A 19,075-nucleotide genomic window follows, 5' to 3' on the forward strand; every position below is an offset into this window, starting at 1 on the left:
GCGTCCGCGGAGAGGAGTATACTGCTCGTGACGATCGCTGAGAACGCGAGACAATAGGGCACAGAAGATTCGCTTCGTACTGAAGGAATGAAATCTGAGGTAAATGGCGCGCGGCACCAGGTATATATATGCCTACGCATGCTGGGCGGTGCCACGCGCTATTTGGCCAATAGGATTGGCGGGATGGTATAGGGCTTCAGACATTCGTCACACCGAAGGTGTTCCCATACGTGGTGACGTCACCGCAGCATCGAAGTGACCTATGAAAGGGAACCCGTTTAACTACAAATCTAACTCGACAACCTTCACCTACTTTGCATGTCATGCAATTCGCACTTGCACCGCACGAGGGCAGCAAAACAAAGGTAGAAATACTCCCAACTCCTCGTGTAAACTGTGAAGGTTGTGTTAGCTGTCAGTTTCGCTTGGACTGCTTAAAATTCACTTTCTCTATTAGAATCATTTGTGGACACTAAAGTGCAGATGTGGATGTTTAACTGTGAGAATGTCTCGGTTCTCGGTGTGATAGCGCGTGAGGTAAGTGTCCTCATCCAGTTGTCATTGACAACACGACAGCCTCACATGATGCTTTTGAAATGTCATTGTGCCTCTGTTGTCTGGTTTTACCATCAGCAGGGCGATATGAATATGCCTCTTTTTCGTAGATAATTGTAGATAAACGTATAACGTTAGGTAAGAATAACAGAAACATTATCTCTTTTTGGTTAATGACAGGTTAAAGGCTAATGGCTAGCATTCTGAATCAATGAATACAGATTCGCACCCTTTATTTAAACATTTAGCTCAACAGCGAGGGATATTTGGAGTGATTTTGTGTAATAATTATTTTACGATTGGTTTATTCAAGCAGGCGTGTTTTGATAGCTCTCTGAAATGGGAACTCGAAGGTGTGAATGCTAATCATGCTAACAGTGACAAACCTCATTGGAGATCAGATTTGTCCATCTAAGCTTTATAATATTAGCGAGACTTTTATTTGTCTCTTAAGAGCAAATAAACCAGACGAGTCTACCCTTTAATAATAAATGACTTTATTATTAAATTGCATAGTCTACTCTTTGATGAACCATCTTGAACGTAGTTGTCTAAAGGTCAAAGATCTGACTGTAAGCGGCGTTCAACCCCATTTAACAGAAGCGCGTCAGTCCTAAAAGATCTGACAGTGCATTTTTGAAGGAATTTTAAATATTGTTTCATATAAAAATTAATTAACTTGTGTCTGTTGTATAGGCCTACTTTAAAGAGATTAAAAAAAGTGAGAGTGAAAATAATATATTTGAACGTTTTTTTCACGTCTGAAATTAGGATCTAATCATAGCCTTCATCAACATTCAAGTGGATTTTGGTACAATATAGTGCTGATTTTTGTTATTATGTATGATCGTAATAATAATAAAAATCTAACTAAGATATGGTACTCCCCTAATTTTCCATTTCTATAATAACTTCAACAGTATTTGGGAAAAATTTTTTTTTTACATGTGATGAGAAATACTGAGGATAGCATTCCTTTAGATCATAAAAACTTAACTGCACAAACAAATAATAAATCATTAAAATATCATTTATTTTACATGTAATATTTATTTTATAGATTTCTTCCAAGTGTGTGTGTGTATATATATATATATACATGTACAGTTCACATGGGAAATATCTTTTGTCCCCTATTATTATTTAAATAACCCTTCTAAACTAAAACTAAACAATGACAACATAAATAAACAAATAAAACCAAGCCCAGATTAATTGACCACATAGACTTATATATATATATATACTTTAGAACACTTTTGACAAAAGCATCATTAGATATAATAAAGTTGTTTTTCCTGTTTCTCTCATCAGATGTTTATCAGCACAGAAATGTGCTGACGTATGGGCTCAGCAGTTTGGCAATAACATGTCGTCCACTGAGACTGCCCGGGAGTTCCAAGCTAAAGAGCGCAAATGCAGAAACCAGCTGAAGAAGCGATTGGCAAATGCTCTGTCAAGAGATCTGAACCGGTAATGATCCCCTTTAACATGAAAGACCTTGGTCATTCTTTTTCAAAACTTGTCTGAAGTGGTCAGAGCCTCGAATATCAGTGTTGTTATATGATGCACTCTTAGCAACCAGTGTAGTCAAATCGCACTAACCTGCTCTAGTGTTTGCACAGCTCATGCCACTCCCTTCAGTGATTTCAGATGCAAACTCTAATCATTTGCTTTATGTGTACATGTACTGTAGTCTCCCAATTAAAAGTGTGGAATAAAAAAATAAAATGAATTTAGAAATTTCTAAAAAATAATATATATATATATATATAAATTTATTTATTTAACGCTACACTAGTGAACAGAATAAAAATAGAGTCATTGTTTATGGATGCACAATATGCTGTACCACACATCTGATATTTGATTGATTGATTGATATTGGATATTTAATTTTGTATGCTTGTTTCCTCTCTTATTTTAGATTTAGTATTTGAATTGTAATATTCTCCATTTATTAGTTCCTGCCCATAATAAAATAAATATCAACTAAATTATCAGTATTGGCCAGAATTGTAATGTTGGTACACCCCAACTATTGTTCCTTTGAGAGATGAAGACCGTTCCATGCACCACTAGTCTTAGTCTTGTTTTCATAGTGATATAGTGATAACTGTTGAAAGGTTGTATCCTCTTTTTTATTTCAAACTGAAGTGCACTGTACTCTTCAGCCATCTGTAAGCTTGTGGCATCACACTCGGTGCTGTAATTACTACTGATGGAACAGCATTTTTAGTTTGGATGGAAATGCAATTCCCTTCTCCACTTCTTCATCTCTGTATGCAAACATCAGAGGAGAGAGGACTGCAGTCAGACCAACACCCAGCACAAAGGCCTAGGGCTACTTAGGATTCTGGGTCACCTAAATCCGTCACACTGCAGCAGAAGATGCCAAAATGATGCTAAGTGATGTTGATGTGGATGTGAAGACTAGGGAAGAGATTTCATACCTTAGTATCTGTGATACTTAGTAATAATTATGGTTTTCTCTAAAGACATGAGTGGTGCTGTGTTTTAATGTAGTAAATACACAATGAAAGCCTGTGTCAGTAAAATATAAAATAGGCAACTGAGATATAAAGTTTTATGTGCTTTCTTTCTTTTTCCTTCTTCCTTTTTCTTTTTGCCTGTCTATGCTTAAGAGTAAAAAAATTATAATAAAATAATTGTGGCTTTATATCTCACAATTGTGATTTCTCACAGAGTGAAATGTTATTTTTATTTCTTAAAATTTAGACTGTATTTCATTACTTTAGATCTTGTTCATATTTTAGACTCAGGCTTCCTGTTACACTATAGAACCTTACAGAATAGAAATGTATGTGTGTTTACTTAACAGTTCTAGTGAAACTGTAGTTAGGTGGTGTTAGATGAAGAATTTTTGTTTTCGAGCATTGGGCTACCTTTTTTTTTTCTTGCCTAGTTTACTTGTGTATTATTGACACATATTTTTAATATTAGAAAAATCCGTTATGTAACATTAGAAAAATTCTCAGCAGTGTTTTGCTGATTGCAGCAAAATAGCAATTAGTTTGTTTCTCAAAAGTAACAGAGCTGCTGCATTTGTACATATTATTTTGCTGAAGATCTCTTTCTCCACCAGGCTGCTGCAGGAGGAGCAGGAGACTGACGTCACTCTGTGTGTGGGTTCTGTTGTTCGGCTGAAGGCCCACAGGGCGGTGCTGCTGGCCCGAGCTCCTCACCTCCTGCAGGGAACCGAAGCAGCTACACCTGTCATCTACCTGCAGGGGACTGAACCTGCAGCCCTCAAGGACTTTATACAGTACATAATGACATTTTCTGTGCTATTACTATAATTAATAGAATTCAAATTGTATTTGATCCTTTAAAAATGTCAAGCAAAACCATAGATCATTCCTGTACCATTCTTGTGCTATACATGTTCGGTAACAAATCATATGTTGCGCTTTCTGTAACAGAAAGGTGTACACAGAAGACAAGTGCCTGGTTAAGGAGAATAGCACCTTAAATTTACACAACGGCCACTCGCTGGTAGTGAACGGCTCTGCTGTAGACGGCCCTGATGTTGACTCTCAGGTCAGCTCTGACCCTGGTAAGGACAACTTTTCCAGATAGAATTTACATACTTTTTTCTTCACCGATTTAATCCAGAAATTAAGAAAATTAAGAAATTAAATTTAAGCCAGCATTACATGTTGTGGCCTTGTTACTCATTCTGATCATTTCTGTTTGTTTGTCAGGTTTAGAGCATTTCGAGCCAGCATCAGGGCTCGGGGCAGATCTTTTGGCTCTGTATCAGAGAGCTGATATGTCTGACATCAGCATCCAGGTGGCAGATAGAGTCTTTTCAGCACACAGGTAAAATCATTTTTAACCAGCTTTCTGCAGCTTTTGCAGGAATTAATAATTTGCTTGTAAATCTAGTATTTATTTTCAAAAGAAGTTTTAGAATTTTGGAAAATTGAAAACAAACATATTGGATAAAATATGGTCAACAAATCTGTGACATTGTAACAAAGGACAGATTTCTTTCTTCCATTGAAGCACAGAATACTCTTTGAAACATTATCAAAATGAATTGGATAACATGATCCTCAGGCTTTACTCAAGTTCATGCAGCTCAAGCAGGGGTGCCTTTAGATATCCAGAGGTCGATGGGTTACAGCGTTGCAGTAGACCTCTCAACCCCAAGTAAAAATGCCACTAGGCCATTAGTCAACTCATTAGTGCTAAAATATTACTAAATTCAAATTACATGACTTTTCCTCCTTGTTTTTCCATCTGAAAAGTCCTTGATAACATCGACAAAAAACAATTTTTGGAGAAGGTCACTTTCGTTAGAGATTAGCGTCTGAAATTCTGTCTTAATGAATGTGCAATAGGATCTATAAACTGTAATGTAGTAAAAGCCTTTTTCCTGGGAATTACTTTATTTTACTGTGGCTCTTCACTCAAACCCAGTGCTTCACGCAAAGATTCAACACTCACAATAAAACACTTGATAGCATGGTTATTATCAAACAAACAAGTCTATCACCCAAAACACAGTCTACCATTTTTTTTAACTAAAATAACTAAACCAACTAAAATTTTCATTCATTGAAATGTATTAGATTCTTTTAAGTAATTTATAGAATGATTATTTTTATCGCGCTTTTAGTGTAGCTCTAAACATAACAGTGTAGGTAAACTTAGCCTGCACAATTATGCGCAAATGTATATATAATATAGCTTTGATAAAAAATCTCTAATATCAGTCAATACCTAGTCCTGTGCATCCTTAATTTTCAGTGCTAGAGTGTCTGACTTCAGTGAAGCAGTGTTGCTAAATCCTACATTTCCAGAAGGTGGCAGAATTACAGTTTACTCCTTCATGATGCAGTAAAGGCGAAGCTAATAAGTAAGGAATATGTATTTAATAACTTGTTCTAATCTAGCACTGAAAACCAAAAACATCACATTTTGCCTACACACTAATCCCTAGTAATTAATCTCTAATGATATGCACATGCAACACGGGTCTTATCTGTGTAGTTTCCTGTCATTGAGTGTCTTGTTGGCACCTTTGTTTGGTGCTGCAGAGGTTAGAGCAGTTGCCATGACCTGTTACTATAGCAACAGGCTCTCCCTCATCAGCAGCAGCCGGGAGCAATATCTCTGCGGGACGTGTTTGGGTTGTATGGATGGAGAAAGACGTCTGCACTCCTGATCAGTATGTCAGGCTTGAGGTGGCTGCTGCAGATATGTCAGCCTCACTGCAGGATACACAAACAGAAACAGCACTGCTAATCCCCGTCTCATCAACACTCGCTCATCTGTCCATGCATCTCCCAGGAGATGAGGATCGTCTTTTATCCTCCTACAGACACGCACATTCAGAATGAAATGCCATAGAATCAGCTGCAATTCATTATAAAGCAGGTACATAAGCATCATTTTGTGTTAAATAATTAGTGGGGACAGTTTGGGGTTGGCTTGTGCTGATGTGCTCATTGGAACATCAAGAATAGCTATCTTATGAATATTAAATGGACCATGTACAAATAATTTCAAATGACTCTTTTAAGTAAATCAATAAATAATATGCATTTTTCTAATTTAAAAAATAATTAAATGATAACCTTAGAATTAAAATTTTTTTTAAATAACTTTTAAAAACGGCCATTGACAGCTGCTGAATTTTGTAGGTCAATGCATAAATCATAAATTATACAGTTTGATTACTATTGGTCAGGTAAATTTTTTGAGTGAGACACTTTCAGGCTTCTGATCTACCCTAATGTAACCAGTAAATAGAACCCACAATAGCAGTTCTACCAATTTGTGTGAAAAGTGGCATTTTGTTTTATCATTTCACTGGAATGGATATCAAGCTGTCAAAGAGTGCACATCTGTGGGCTGTCTGACAAATGAACGAAATGGATGACAATTGGAGATGCCTCCTCTGAAATAGATCCATCGCTGCCACGGTCCATTTCATCAAGTGAGGACAAAATTGGCCAAGGCTAAAAAATGTAGACAGTTTTTTGTAAGTGCTATTTTGAGCCTCTTTCAGTCATCACTGTAAGAGCGGCAGTTTGTTCTGAGAGGAGACCAGGAGCAAAAAGTCTATTTATAGTGAATGTTTATGACAGATAGAATAATAGGGCTGTTGGCTTAGAAATAGATAAAGGAGGACTGGAAGGGAGAAGATGTGGGACATAAGAGCAAAGGAAGTGTCACCAGCTGTATCTAATGCTGCCTTCAAAAATTCACATTTGATCTTTAAAAAGTGAATAAAAAAATGTAATTTCTACTTGCATAAACATTGAAATTACTTGAAAACACCCCTTCAATTTAAAACGTTTAAATATATAGGGTGTATATATCCTCATTTGTAAGTCGCTTTGGATAAAAGCGTCTGCTAAATGACTATAATTAATTAGGGTGACAGAACTCTCCTGATGTCATAATGAAGAAAAAGTCTTCATTAAAAGCATGAAATGCTTGATCGAAAACCCATATTAATTTCACCAAGACCAAATACATTACTGTTGTCATTTCCATACCATGCTAAACTATTCTTGTCATGATACAAATATATTTGAACAAAACGACAGCTTAATCATATTTGAAAATGGTATACAGTAAAAGTTTTTCAAACCCATATGAAGTCCACAGAAATATAAAATAGAATGTTTCTTTATCTTCAGAACAATGTTAAAACCTACTTAATCATCTCTCTAAGTTTTGACATAGAGCCACAGTCATCAACCTTTACTAAAATAATACTGAAATAAACCTTTACATCTCCCTTCCCCAATTTTATGCAGTGGTCTTTATTTTCTTGACCTTTTTTCTGCATGCCCAAGCATATCAGAAAAATACACACAAATACACACATGCACCTACATCTTCCAGAGCTGCTTTACAAATATGGAGCCAGGATAATGTGCTGTGAAGCATTTGTGAGTGATGGGAAGCTGATGTTGTCTGTGTGTATGTGTGTTTCTGCTTTCCCACAGGGCCATTCTGTGTGCACGCTCCGAGTATTTCCGAGCGATGTTGTGTGGCAGCTGGATGGAGAGTTTGTGTCAGTGTATCACTCTGCAGGGGTAGGTCATGCAGGACACCCATCAAAATGGGATAAATGACTGCATTATAGTATAAATAGAAATATCAAATACTCTATCTTGCTTAGAAGGTAAAGTATGTGTAAAAGTACTGGTATTTAACAAAAACTCTATGTAGCTCTTGTCAGTTCCTCTTTTACCAGTTTCTTTTACTAGGAACGCTTGAGGTTCAGGGCACCTATAAAAGATTTTTTTGATACTTGATACTGCAGGCAACTTTTATATCAGTTGATAACCATTTCTATTCATAAAAGCAGTTAAGTTGAGAGGTGATGTGTGTGATTTCACTTGTTCCAACGTTCAGTTCTTCCTGATGAGGATCTTCCAGCCTACCAGCTATCAATTATTCATAGCTCAGTCTGGGAAAACCAGGATACTTCGTGTAGTGTTTCATGCCAAGCAGTTCAATCCATGATGTGTATAAAAATGAGACGTTTGTGGATTTTAGTCCATGTATGAGATCAGAGCTGATTTTCTTATAAAACCACACTTAGCATTTACTGTAACAGAACAGGAGAACATAATACTAGTAGTTGATTTCTTGAGCTCTAACACAATGTCTGGAAAAAGTAATTGTCTTTTTATTTTGTTCATGTTGATAGTACATTATAAGTCCTCCTCATCAGATCTTCAGAAGAGCTTGTTCTGATCTCTGATTCTGGCTGGTCTACAAGTGTATGTGGTGGCCAGAAATCCTCAAAGATTGAATCTTGGTTTTGCCAGGCTTTGCCAAACTAAATATGTCCACCTCGACTGCCTTTTTCCATAGGAAATGTCTCATTAACACAGAACTGAAAATAGTATTGTGCAAATAATTTAATGGGGCCTTTAACAGCACACAGGGCTTGGAAAAAAATAATGCAACATTAATAAAAAATAAATAAAAAACCTTGTTGATTATCACTTTCGAGTCCATTAGTTCCCCTACCAATGGTATGAGAGGAGCAGCTTTCACTCTCAACCAAACTAACATTACTAGCCAATCAGAATGTTTTGCTCTTATAAACACGAGATGCACATGGGGCAGCTGTGGGCCTAATGGTTAGAGAGCCGGATTAGTTACCAGAAGGTCGCCGGTTCAATTCTCGGTGCTGGCAGGAGTTGTAGATGGGGGAGAGAATGAACAGCTCTCTCTTCCACCCTCAATACCCATGGCTGAAGTGCCCTTGAGCAAGGCACTGAACCCCCAGTTGCTCCCTGGGCGCTGGATCTATAGCTGCCCACTGCTCTTGGTGTGTGTTCATGGTGTGTTCACTTCTCACTGCTGTGTGTGTGCACTTAGATGGGTTAAATGCAGAGCACCAATTCCGAGTATGGGTAACCATACTTGGCAAATGTCACGACTTTCACATAATAGTATCCAATTGCAGAGTTGCAGCCCTGATGAATGGAGACACGTGACAAAAAGCTGCGAGGCGCAATGGTCAAAGATGTCCATCTAGCGCATATTTACATAGAAAAGCCAATTACAAAGCAGCAGAACATATTTACTGGGATTTTTGAAAAGGTCCTGTTCACACATGATCTATTAATGGTAACTTACCAGTAATTTACCAGTGAAGACTGTATGTATGAAAGGGGCAAAACTCTTCCAATGCATGTGCCATAAATCTGAATTGTATTAAAAAAAAAACTTCATCTTCAAAAACAGTGCATGTCACTAGATTTGTAACATAAATCATTAAAAACCTTTGGCAACACAGGAGAATACGTCAACTTATGTCTAAATATGCCATGTTTTGTACATCACGATTTAAAAGTAAAGGTTTCTGCGTGTGCCCAAAAATAAAAATTTTAAGGGTACATAACATACACAGTTTCACCTAATCTCATGTTAATTTTGAGTACCTATAGAGTAGTACTGCATCCTTCATATATCCAAAAAGTCTTTAGTTTTATCATATTTATAAAAGAAAATTACAGCTTTCTGATTCTTTCTGGAAAAAGCCGAGCTTCTGGATTTTGAAACGCGTTGATGTTCATGGTCTCACTATCCTCTTGTCAAAGAGTGTGCGCGGGCGCACTTTTCCTGAAGAAATGCTCATATAAGGACTTCCATTCTCGTCTACGTCATTAGATCCACTTTTGAAAAAAAACAGCCGAAACATGTACTAACCCGGAAGTAAGATTTTTGGCACAGAAATTCTCAGTCATTCTTCTAAATTATTTTTTTTTAAACTTTGGCCATGTTTAGCATGAGAATCCATCTCTTTAACACTGTAGCGTATCAGGCCCGAACCAGACAAATTAAAGAGTCGATAAGGCCTGTGGTTGAAACACGAGCCGAATTCCTCAGAAAGGCAACAGGAGGTTGTAAATCATTCCTAGTGCCACAAGTCAGAAGCAAGATAACCAAGAAACCAACTCTTTCGCAGAACAGCTTCTAATTAGCACCATTAGAACAATTAATGACAATTTCAATTCGGAGAAGAGATTGTCAAATTTGGGGCAAGTAATCGAGATGCAACACCGGCCATCACATGTAAACCAATGAGAGAAATAAACAAGATCCTTGGATTGACATCCCCCCACCTAGCAGAACCAGACTGAAATTCCTAAGGGAACCTTTTAACCTCTGGTCCCTACAGAACATCTTTATGTCAGAGAATGGCACAAGAAATGTCTTTTAATTAACTCCAAAAGGACTTATAAATGAATATCAGTCCATTGCTTAACTCCAAATTAATTTATATGTAACCCACACATTTGACTATCAAGTTTATAATCACTTATTGTGTATGTCTTTTAATAACAATGGGATAGCTTAATGATTCATATTCATGTTTTGTATGTTTGTGTTTCAATCTGCTTGCTTGAGACTTTCCTGACCATCAGTTATTTATCAAATTTATCATATTCTTGTTATAGGAATCATGTCCAAAATTTTACCCTGCAAGAGCGGGAAAATTCGGACCACGTGCTTGATAAGATAACATATGATTTATGATACCCAGAGCAAAGACAATATCTAATTGGTCAAGACAACATTTGAGGTGTGTACAAAAGGCCAGTTTAAATACTCAAGACACCATCAAATTCACCATCAAAGAAAATCAGTTTGAATAAAGAAAGCAATAACTTTGCCATAGTATCCTTTCAAATATTAGTTTCCACAGTCATTGCATGCGTTGCTGCCCCGCCCCACCCTGCCCCTGGAAAAGTTCAGGCTCAGGAATTTTTTTTTTGAAACCCTGAGCACATTTTGAAAAAACAACAACAACCAAAAAAAAACATTTATTTTACATTTAAGGTCTCATTTTTTTTTTTATACGCAAGTTAACTACAAACTACACTTTTATTTTTAGAGCTTATAAAATGTCATGATCTGATTTTTTTTTTTTTTATCAGTCTGGGTCCAGATGAAATGGAAATTCTGCTTCATTTCATGTACGGTGCCATCGTAGACTTCCCACCAGGAACAAATGTCAGGTACACACCCTCTGTAGTGACATTTGCTTTCTTCCAGTGTGTTAAATGCAAAAAAAAAAAGACAATGGCTTTTGTCAGATTTGGCAGGAATGTCAAGACATATGTGTGTTTGTCTTTGCTTTCAGTCAGGTTGTATTAGCAGCAGACATGCTGGGCCTGGAGGGGCTGAAAGACGTGGCCGAAATGGTCTTGACTCGGGACTATTGCCGCTTTTTCCCCAAGGTAAGAGAGAAAATTGGGCTCACTGCACACACATTTATGGCGCTTTTCCATTACCAGTACCAGCTCGACTCGACTCGGCTCGACTCGGCTCGTTTTTCGCTCCGTTTTCCATTGCAGATAGTACCTCCACAATAGTACCTGGTTGTCATAGCGACGCTGCAGGAAACTGCCGTGACGTAATCTTCTACGCGACACACACCCGCTACCCACACACACAGGACAATGGAGGAAATCGAGTGCATGTTGTTTTTGATGCTCGGGATGTGGCTGTTTCTCACAGCAAGAAGACAAACGTTGTTTCAGGAGAGGCTGAGGGCAGCAAAACGAAACACTGCTGAAAAAACTATCTGGATACTATTGCTGGCGCGTGTAATGATGACGCAGTGAATAGTGACGATTCTCTCTGACCAATCAGCAGTCTGCTGTGTTTTCACGTCACATTATAGTATCGCCTCAGCTCGCTTGGAACCTCGCCGGAGGTGGTACGAAAAAAAGTACCTGGAAGCCGGTACAGGTACAACTTTTACACAGTGGAAAACCAAACAGAGCCGAGTCGAGGCGAGCCGAGGCGAGCTGGTACTGTGTAGTGGAAAAGCGCCATTAGTCTATTAAAGGTGAGGAGTTAATATAGTCTTTGTTGTCAGGTAGCGCCAATAGTACTATCATCTTGTCGTTTATTAGCCTTTAGGGACACATTATGTGATTTGTATTTGTGAGCGAGTAAAGTCTGGGCATTGGTTCAGCTTTTGTAGAGCATTTAATTTGTCAGCCAAAATGGCCTTATCACTGTGTTGTGGCTTCAGACGAGGATTCCTCTCTTTTAAGTTGTCTGATATGGGTGTAACATCTCTTTCCTCAGCCATATTTTTTCATTTTTCTCATTCTCTTATAAAAGAAGTGCTGCAGCAGACTCACATCATGTTTACACAGCAAGCTCTCTGGTACAAAAGTAGTAGTGGGAGGCAGCGCAAGTCAAGAAGCACAGTGTTTGACAGCCTTCTCACAATTCGTGAAGAGCGGTTTTGTTTGTGCTTCTGAGTCTCTCGTTCTCACTCCCACATTTCAAGAATGCTTTAAGACCAGGCTAGTTTGTGTCCTTTCAGCCAGTGATTTCATCCTACACCGAGATGAAAGAGGAATACATTTACTCCCTCTACTCTTTGACTGAATGGTTCTTTGTGGAACCAAAAATGGTTCTTCTATGGCATCACTGTGAAGAACCTTTTAAGCACCTTTATTGTTAAGAGTGTAGATGTCAAGATACAGTTTTCCTGTAGTGTTCACATTGGCATTTCTGTGATTGACCATACAATTTCACCATACAAAGAGCACAGTGGCTTTAATTTTCCCCTTATATCATGAATGATTTATAATAACCCATAAAGGAGCATTTCTCCATAATTTACTGGTAATCAGGTGCTTTTTAGTAGCAATTTCTAAAGAAATTTAGCAAATTGTAGCTTTCATGAAGTTCTTCAGTTTAAAGGGATAGTTCACTTTCAAATTAAATTGATATGTTTTAGCTTACCTCAAGGACATCCAAGATGTAGGTTTCTTTGTTTCCTCAGTATTTCCCATTTTGATATTTTTAGGTCCAACCGTTCTTGTCTGTGACTCACATAATGGATGTCTATGGTCACCACCTCAAAGAGCATGCACAGAGGAGTCAAAATTAAACAATTCCCCATCATAAGTACACATTGATGACCTAATACAAGAAACGAGCGGTTTGTGTAAGAAAACGAACAGTATTTATATATTTTTTACCTTTTGTACACAACCACGTCCAACTGATCTGAGTTCGCGAGTGCTTCCTGATATGATGTGCGTGCGCGCTCTGGCTTTAGTCTGTGCAAGCGCAGAAAGCCCCGGATTTGATGTCTCGCGCATGCACATCACTCATTGTTTACCACACGCTACGCTTTCAATCTGCACTGTCTGAAATATAATGCAGTAATTGTAATAAATTAATGTTTATAATGCACCCTATAATCGTTGCGTTTATAATAAAAATACAACACATTACTCACTCTATTGACAGCGTGCCATTGGGTCCCTCTGGCATTGGACGTCGCCTCCAGTTTATACGTGGCAAACTAAACACAACGTGCAAAACGCTGCGTCTCAACAGCGGAGAAAAATCACGATCTTCAGTCAGGCAGGTGTGTGATGCGATACTGTCAATGTCCTCTCGTCATCTTGTAGTTGTTCCATTCGTGACAACATATGCTCTCTACTTCTGTTGGCATCTCACAACACTTGCTACTAAAACACCACCAATTTTGAAGAGATCTCTGTCTCTGAGGCTTGAAGACGTGCTGCTGCAGCGGATCGCTCCTGAGTACTTGGTCTGTGTATTCTGTTTCAAATAAATATGGTTGTGAAAAAAATTCAACGTTGTCTATGGATATATTGAAATCGTCTTCCATTGCAATTTCCTGTATGTCTAAATATGTTTAGATCTTCACAGTGAAAGATAATACTTCCGAAATCTGTGTAAACATAGGCAGTAAGTGTAAACAATGAGTGATGTACACGCGCGAGAGATCGCTTCCGGCGCTTTCCGCGCTTGCGCAGACTAAAGCCAGAGCTCGCGCGCACGTCACATCGGGAAGCACTCGCAAACTCAGATCAGTTGGACGTGGTTGTGTACAAGAGGTAAAAACGATATAAATACTGTTCGTTTTCTTACACAATTCGCTCGTTTCGTGTCTTAGGTCATCAATGTGTACTTATGATGGGGAATTGTTTAATTTTGACTCCTCTGTGCATGCTCTTTGAGGTGGTGACCATAGACATCCATTATGTGAGTCACAGACAAGAACGGTTGGACCTAAAAATATCAAAATGGGAAATACTGAGGAAACAAAGAAACCTACATCTTGGATATCCTTGAGGTAAGCTAAAACATATCAAAATTTAATTTGAAAGTGAACTATCCCTTTAAGTATGATTTCACTGAACTCTATACTGTATTAGCTTATGGCAGGCTTCAGGCTATCGATCCACTAAAATGTTTGAGATGAGGTGTGAATATCAAGAGTCAGTTCCTTCTCATTTTCTGCAGCCCGTTGATGGAGTTCAGAGATCTATACTGGAGTGCCTGGCCATTACCCACTCTATAGGCCTGCAGGATCTCTACTGCTCCTGTGTGAGGTGAGGCATTTTCTGCACTTCTTTGGATGCTACTGCTTTAAATAATGGCTTTTAAAATCACCCTCCATTATTTTCTGATTGTACTGCTCCACTATGAGTCATATGCAGTGCATTGTATAGTGCAAGTGAATCACTAAATAATAAATGACTAAATAAATCAATAAATAATACAGGTTTCAAAATGCTTTTTATTTCTGAGGTTATGCTTCTGTCAAACTGTGGATGCAGTCAGCTTTGCAGATATTTATGAAACATTTAAAACAATCCCATTTTCCAATATCAAATGTTAATGTTTGGCACAATTGTTAAGCTAAAAAGAAAAGAAAAGTGGAGACAAAAGTTGACAGATCCAAATCAATATTTTTTTTGTCTCGGTTCTTATTCATGTGCTAACTCTTACATCAGTTTGCTATATCAATGTATTTTCATTGCATTTGCACCTTTGCATTAAAATACCCTTTAATAGTTAATAATCAGTTAATTAATAATCAATCAAAATTTACGGAGCTTGTTGTTAACCAATATATTTAAGGATAGAAAAAACTGTGCACATGCTTGGTCCAGTAATTCATTTGAATTACATTTGTAGTAAAGTATATGTGCAAGACACCAGACAGAAGTAGATTTATGTAGTGCTCTTGACTTGTTTGTACAATACCAATTCTGTTCTTCTCAATGCCTCAAAACATTTGCAAACCAGCAAAAGTATATTAGGGCTGCAACAAATAATTGATCAAATTGATTATTATCGATAATGAAAATCATCGACAGCGATTCTCATTATCAATTAGTCAGGTCTGCCCACAGTGCACGTACAACTGCAGCCGGTCGCATCAAATTACAGCACTGAATAACACATTTCTATGGACAAAATGCTTCAACACATATTGGAGGAAACAGAATGAGCTCCTGCAGGAAAAGTATGTGATCAAAGCTGCCCAAAACATAAAAAAATCTTTATCTTTATTTTAAGCTTCAAGCTGATGCATTAAGGCTGATTTATACTTCTGCGTCGGACCTACGCCGTAGGCTAAGCGTCAGTTTTCATTTATACTTCTGCGTCATTGTCTGGGTCGACATGCAGTACACATGCAAACGTTAGTCTGCAGTACTCACTGGTGTTGCTGGTGTGACCCGCGTTATCACGACAAAAGCCGAAGAAGCGGCTCGTCAGAGAAGAATTATAGCAGTGACGGTGGCAAATAAATATCAAATCATCAAATCATTATTTAAAACTACAAAAAGGAGACAGTAACGGAACAGGAGAAGATGGGATTCTTTGTCTGCACAAGTACCACAGCAGATCAACTTTGTTGGATGCGGACAACTAGTGATGTATAATGCTATGTACAGTGTTGGGAAGGTTACTTTGGAAATGTAATAGGTTACAGATTACAAGTTACCCTGTTTAAAATGTAATAGTAGTGTAACTTTTTCAATTACTTTATTAAAGTAATGTAACTAATTACTTTTGAGTACTTTTTGATTACTTTTCTAAATTTGTGAAAATTAAAGAATAATAAATAAAAGCATATACATCAACTTAAATACAGTTATCTATAAGCATGTGACGTATTCTGTGTAATAAACTCCTGAAACATTGGTGTTTTTTTGAAACTGCTGTCTCTGTATATGATGATAGTTTTCTCAAAATAAGTAAAATGCATATGAAGTGACACAAAGCAGTTCTAGAAATTATGTTTATGTGCTCGTGTACTCCTATATTGAGGCGGCAGAGGTTGAAAACACTGCGAGCTTCAGTAGGCCTATATATGTGTAGTAAATGAAACCATGTCTTTGCCATTAATTTACAGGAGGGGCAGACTGGGAAAAAAATTCAGACTGGAAAATTCAAACTCATACAAACAAATTCATGGACAAAACTATTTTTGGTATGGACCTGAGATAAAAAAAGGTTTAAATCTTTAATTTGGGGACATGCAAAATAATTAAAAGTTATCTCCTGAACTGCACCTTCACTTCCATTTTTCTCTTCAGTCTCTTTATTTTGTCCTGTTATCCATCTCTCTCATGACTTTAATACTCAAGATTGAACAAAACTATACTTTACAATACAATACTCTATAATACTACTATATCTTTATAGAAAAATCCTAATACTGTACATGAGTCATGTTTTTCCCTTACAAAAAATTACCATGCTTTTTTTAGCCTATATAAAAGTAAAATAACCTTGTTTTTTTTGCAAATGGATTTGTATTTATTTTTAAATAAATATATTTGTAAAATAATTTTACATTTTTGGTTATCACAGTTAAACAATAGTAGGCTAACCATTTTCTCTGGATTTATAGTTAAATATTAAAATGTAAATTTTCGTAAGGGTTGTGTTGTTGTCTGTCGTAGCTCCCCCTAAACCTATAAAAAAATCTGATTTTATATTCACAGACACTAGTCCATGTCATGTTTTGATTCAAGTGTACTGACCTACTTTTGATTTAGTCATCCAAAATGTGGCATATTCCGTCCGCGTTAGACATTTCGTTTTTATGACTGGATTCTACGAACCAGACTGTGTTTCCGCATCCCGGAAATTATTAGGGCATATGTCTCAGAATAGTCAGTGCAATTTGGGAAAGAAATCAGTTAAATCTGTATGTGGATGTGTGTAAATATTCAAATGTAATCCACTTTGTAATCGTAAAAAATTTCATAAGTAACTGTAATTTAATTACTCATTTTTTCTTAGTAACTGTAACTAATTACAGTTACAATAATTTTGTAATTAAATTACGTAACGCCGTTACATGTAACTAGTTACTCCCCAACACTGGCTATGTAGTATAATGAATGATAAGACACTTGTTCTTTGCTTTGTTTTATGTTATATGAGAAGGAAACATTAAAATATATGAAAGTGCACATCTGACTCCACTGTGTGACCGTGTCTCTCTCTCTCTCTTTCTCTCTCTCTCTCACACACACGCACACACACAAACACACACACGCGCATGTTTGTTTTTGTGAAAATTGGGGACATCCCATAGGCGTAATGGTTTTTATACTGTACATACTGTATATTCTATGGCCCTTCACCAACCCTAAACCTAACCCTCACAGGAAACTTTGTGCATTTTTACTTTCTCAAAAAAACAAATTCTGTATGATTTATAAGCGTTTTGAAAAATGGGGACATGGGTTATGTCCTCATAAGTCACCCTCTCCTTGTAATACCTGTGTCATACCCATGTCATTATACAGAGCACACACACACACCCGCGACGCGCAAAGCTCTGCATTTGAACATTCAATAGCAAATACTTAAACCAATAACAAAACATACTTACTGTAGCTGATTCAGAAGCACCAGATTGTCATAGCAAAGTCAGAATTACCTCTTCTCCCAGGTTCACGAAACGGTCGTCCATAAAATGCGATGCTGTTTTGTTGTAAGTCATCTTGATTTAGATTCCTAAATGCATCTACTTTAGTAAGGCCAAATAAAGTGCTTTTTCTTTCGCCTAGATACACACAGCATCTCCCTGACATGGCTGCTTCAACACTAACTGCGGTTACTGAAACCACGCCTTCTTTCTTTGTGTGAACATTTGGGCGTCATTCCGCAAATATATCCACATAATGACGTAGACATGTGGGGGCGTGTTTGAATGAGCCATTTTACGGGGGCGTGGCAGAGTCTTAACTTTGATAAAGAGTATCTCTTTGGATTTGAGACTTTAGTCTTTGCAACTTTAGATCTTCTTCATGCACCAAGAGATTGTAACACTCCAAAGAGATAGGAGAAATGTAAATCACATCATATGACCCCTTTAATTAGTCAGCTCTGTCATTGAATTGTCTTTCCTGTTAAACTCAGCGCACTGCGGTAAAGCAGCTCAGAGAGGCATGTGAATGTAGGTCGGGATTTTTCCAGTGCCTCAGAGATAGAAAGAGAAAGACTGTGTGCGTGTGTTGTTTCTGTGATGTTTTGGTGCTGCCTCTGCCGTGGGTAGGAGAGTGAAGAGTCACGCATCAGGATGAGAGGCTCTCAGTACAGCATCAATGATCTGATGGTGTTAGATCAGCGCAGCACTGCTGCTTTCAGTTCAGTGCCAGTCCAATGCCTGCTGAACCTACTGCCCTAGTGTAACTAACCTAGATCACTAGGATAACTCTTCCAGAAATAACTTTTTTATTTGTATAGAGCTTTCCACAATACACATACAATAGTTTCAAAGCAGCTTCATTCATAATGTTAATGTTTTTAATACCTAAATGCATCATATAGTCCACATTTAGAAGATTAGAGCAGTTTACATTTGACAATGACGTAAATTATCAACCAGTTAAGATTTGCTATTATTATATATAATGCTTTATAAGTCGTCAGTGGTGTCAAAAGTATTGGCATTCATTACTCAAGTAGAAGTATAGATACTAGGGTTTTAAAAGACTTATGTAGAAGTTGAATTATCAACTCAAGCTTTTTACTCAAGTAAAATTGTAAAAGTACTGGTTTAAAAAACTACTTATAGTATAAAAGTAAAAGTAATGTAAGGGAAAAAATGCCATTAAGAACAAAAGCTTGGGCCGTGCCACAGGGGCCTATTGTGCACTACCCGTCCTCAAAAAAAACATTTTTCTAAAGGCCATAA

At 37.4% G+C, this 19,075-nt stretch overlaps 1 protein-coding gene across 1 annotated transcript in view; it reads left to right on the forward strand.

The window, feature by feature from the left end:
* Positions 1–355: 355 nt before the first annotated feature.
* Positions 356–19,075, forward strand: part of btbd8 (BTB domain containing 8) — a 34,576-nt gene continuing 15,856 nt past the window's right edge. Inside the window, exons 1-9 of the mRNA XM_059571210.1 lie at positions 356–537; positions 1,870–2,028; positions 3,662–3,841; positions 3,999–4,132; positions 4,281–4,398; positions 7,545–7,634; positions 11,001–11,081; positions 11,207–11,303; positions 14,371–14,459. Coding sequence (XP_059427193.1) covers positions 1,925–2,028; positions 3,662–3,841; positions 3,999–4,132; positions 4,281–4,398; positions 7,545–7,634; positions 11,001–11,081; positions 11,207–11,303; positions 14,371–14,459 — 893 coding nt within the window. The 5' untranslated portion in view covers positions 356–537; positions 1,870–1,924. The remainder of the gene's footprint in view (positions 538–1,869; positions 2,029–3,661; positions 3,842–3,998; positions 4,133–4,280; positions 4,399–7,544; positions 7,635–11,000; positions 11,082–11,206; positions 11,304–14,370; positions 14,460–19,075) is intronic.

This window comes from Carassius carassius, chromosome 17 (genome assembly GCF_963082965.1).
Source record: "Carassius carassius chromosome 17, fCarCar2.1, whole genome shotgun sequence".
Classification (NCBI taxonomy): domain Eukaryota; kingdom Metazoa; phylum Chordata; class Actinopteri; order Cypriniformes; family Cyprinidae; genus Carassius; species Carassius carassius.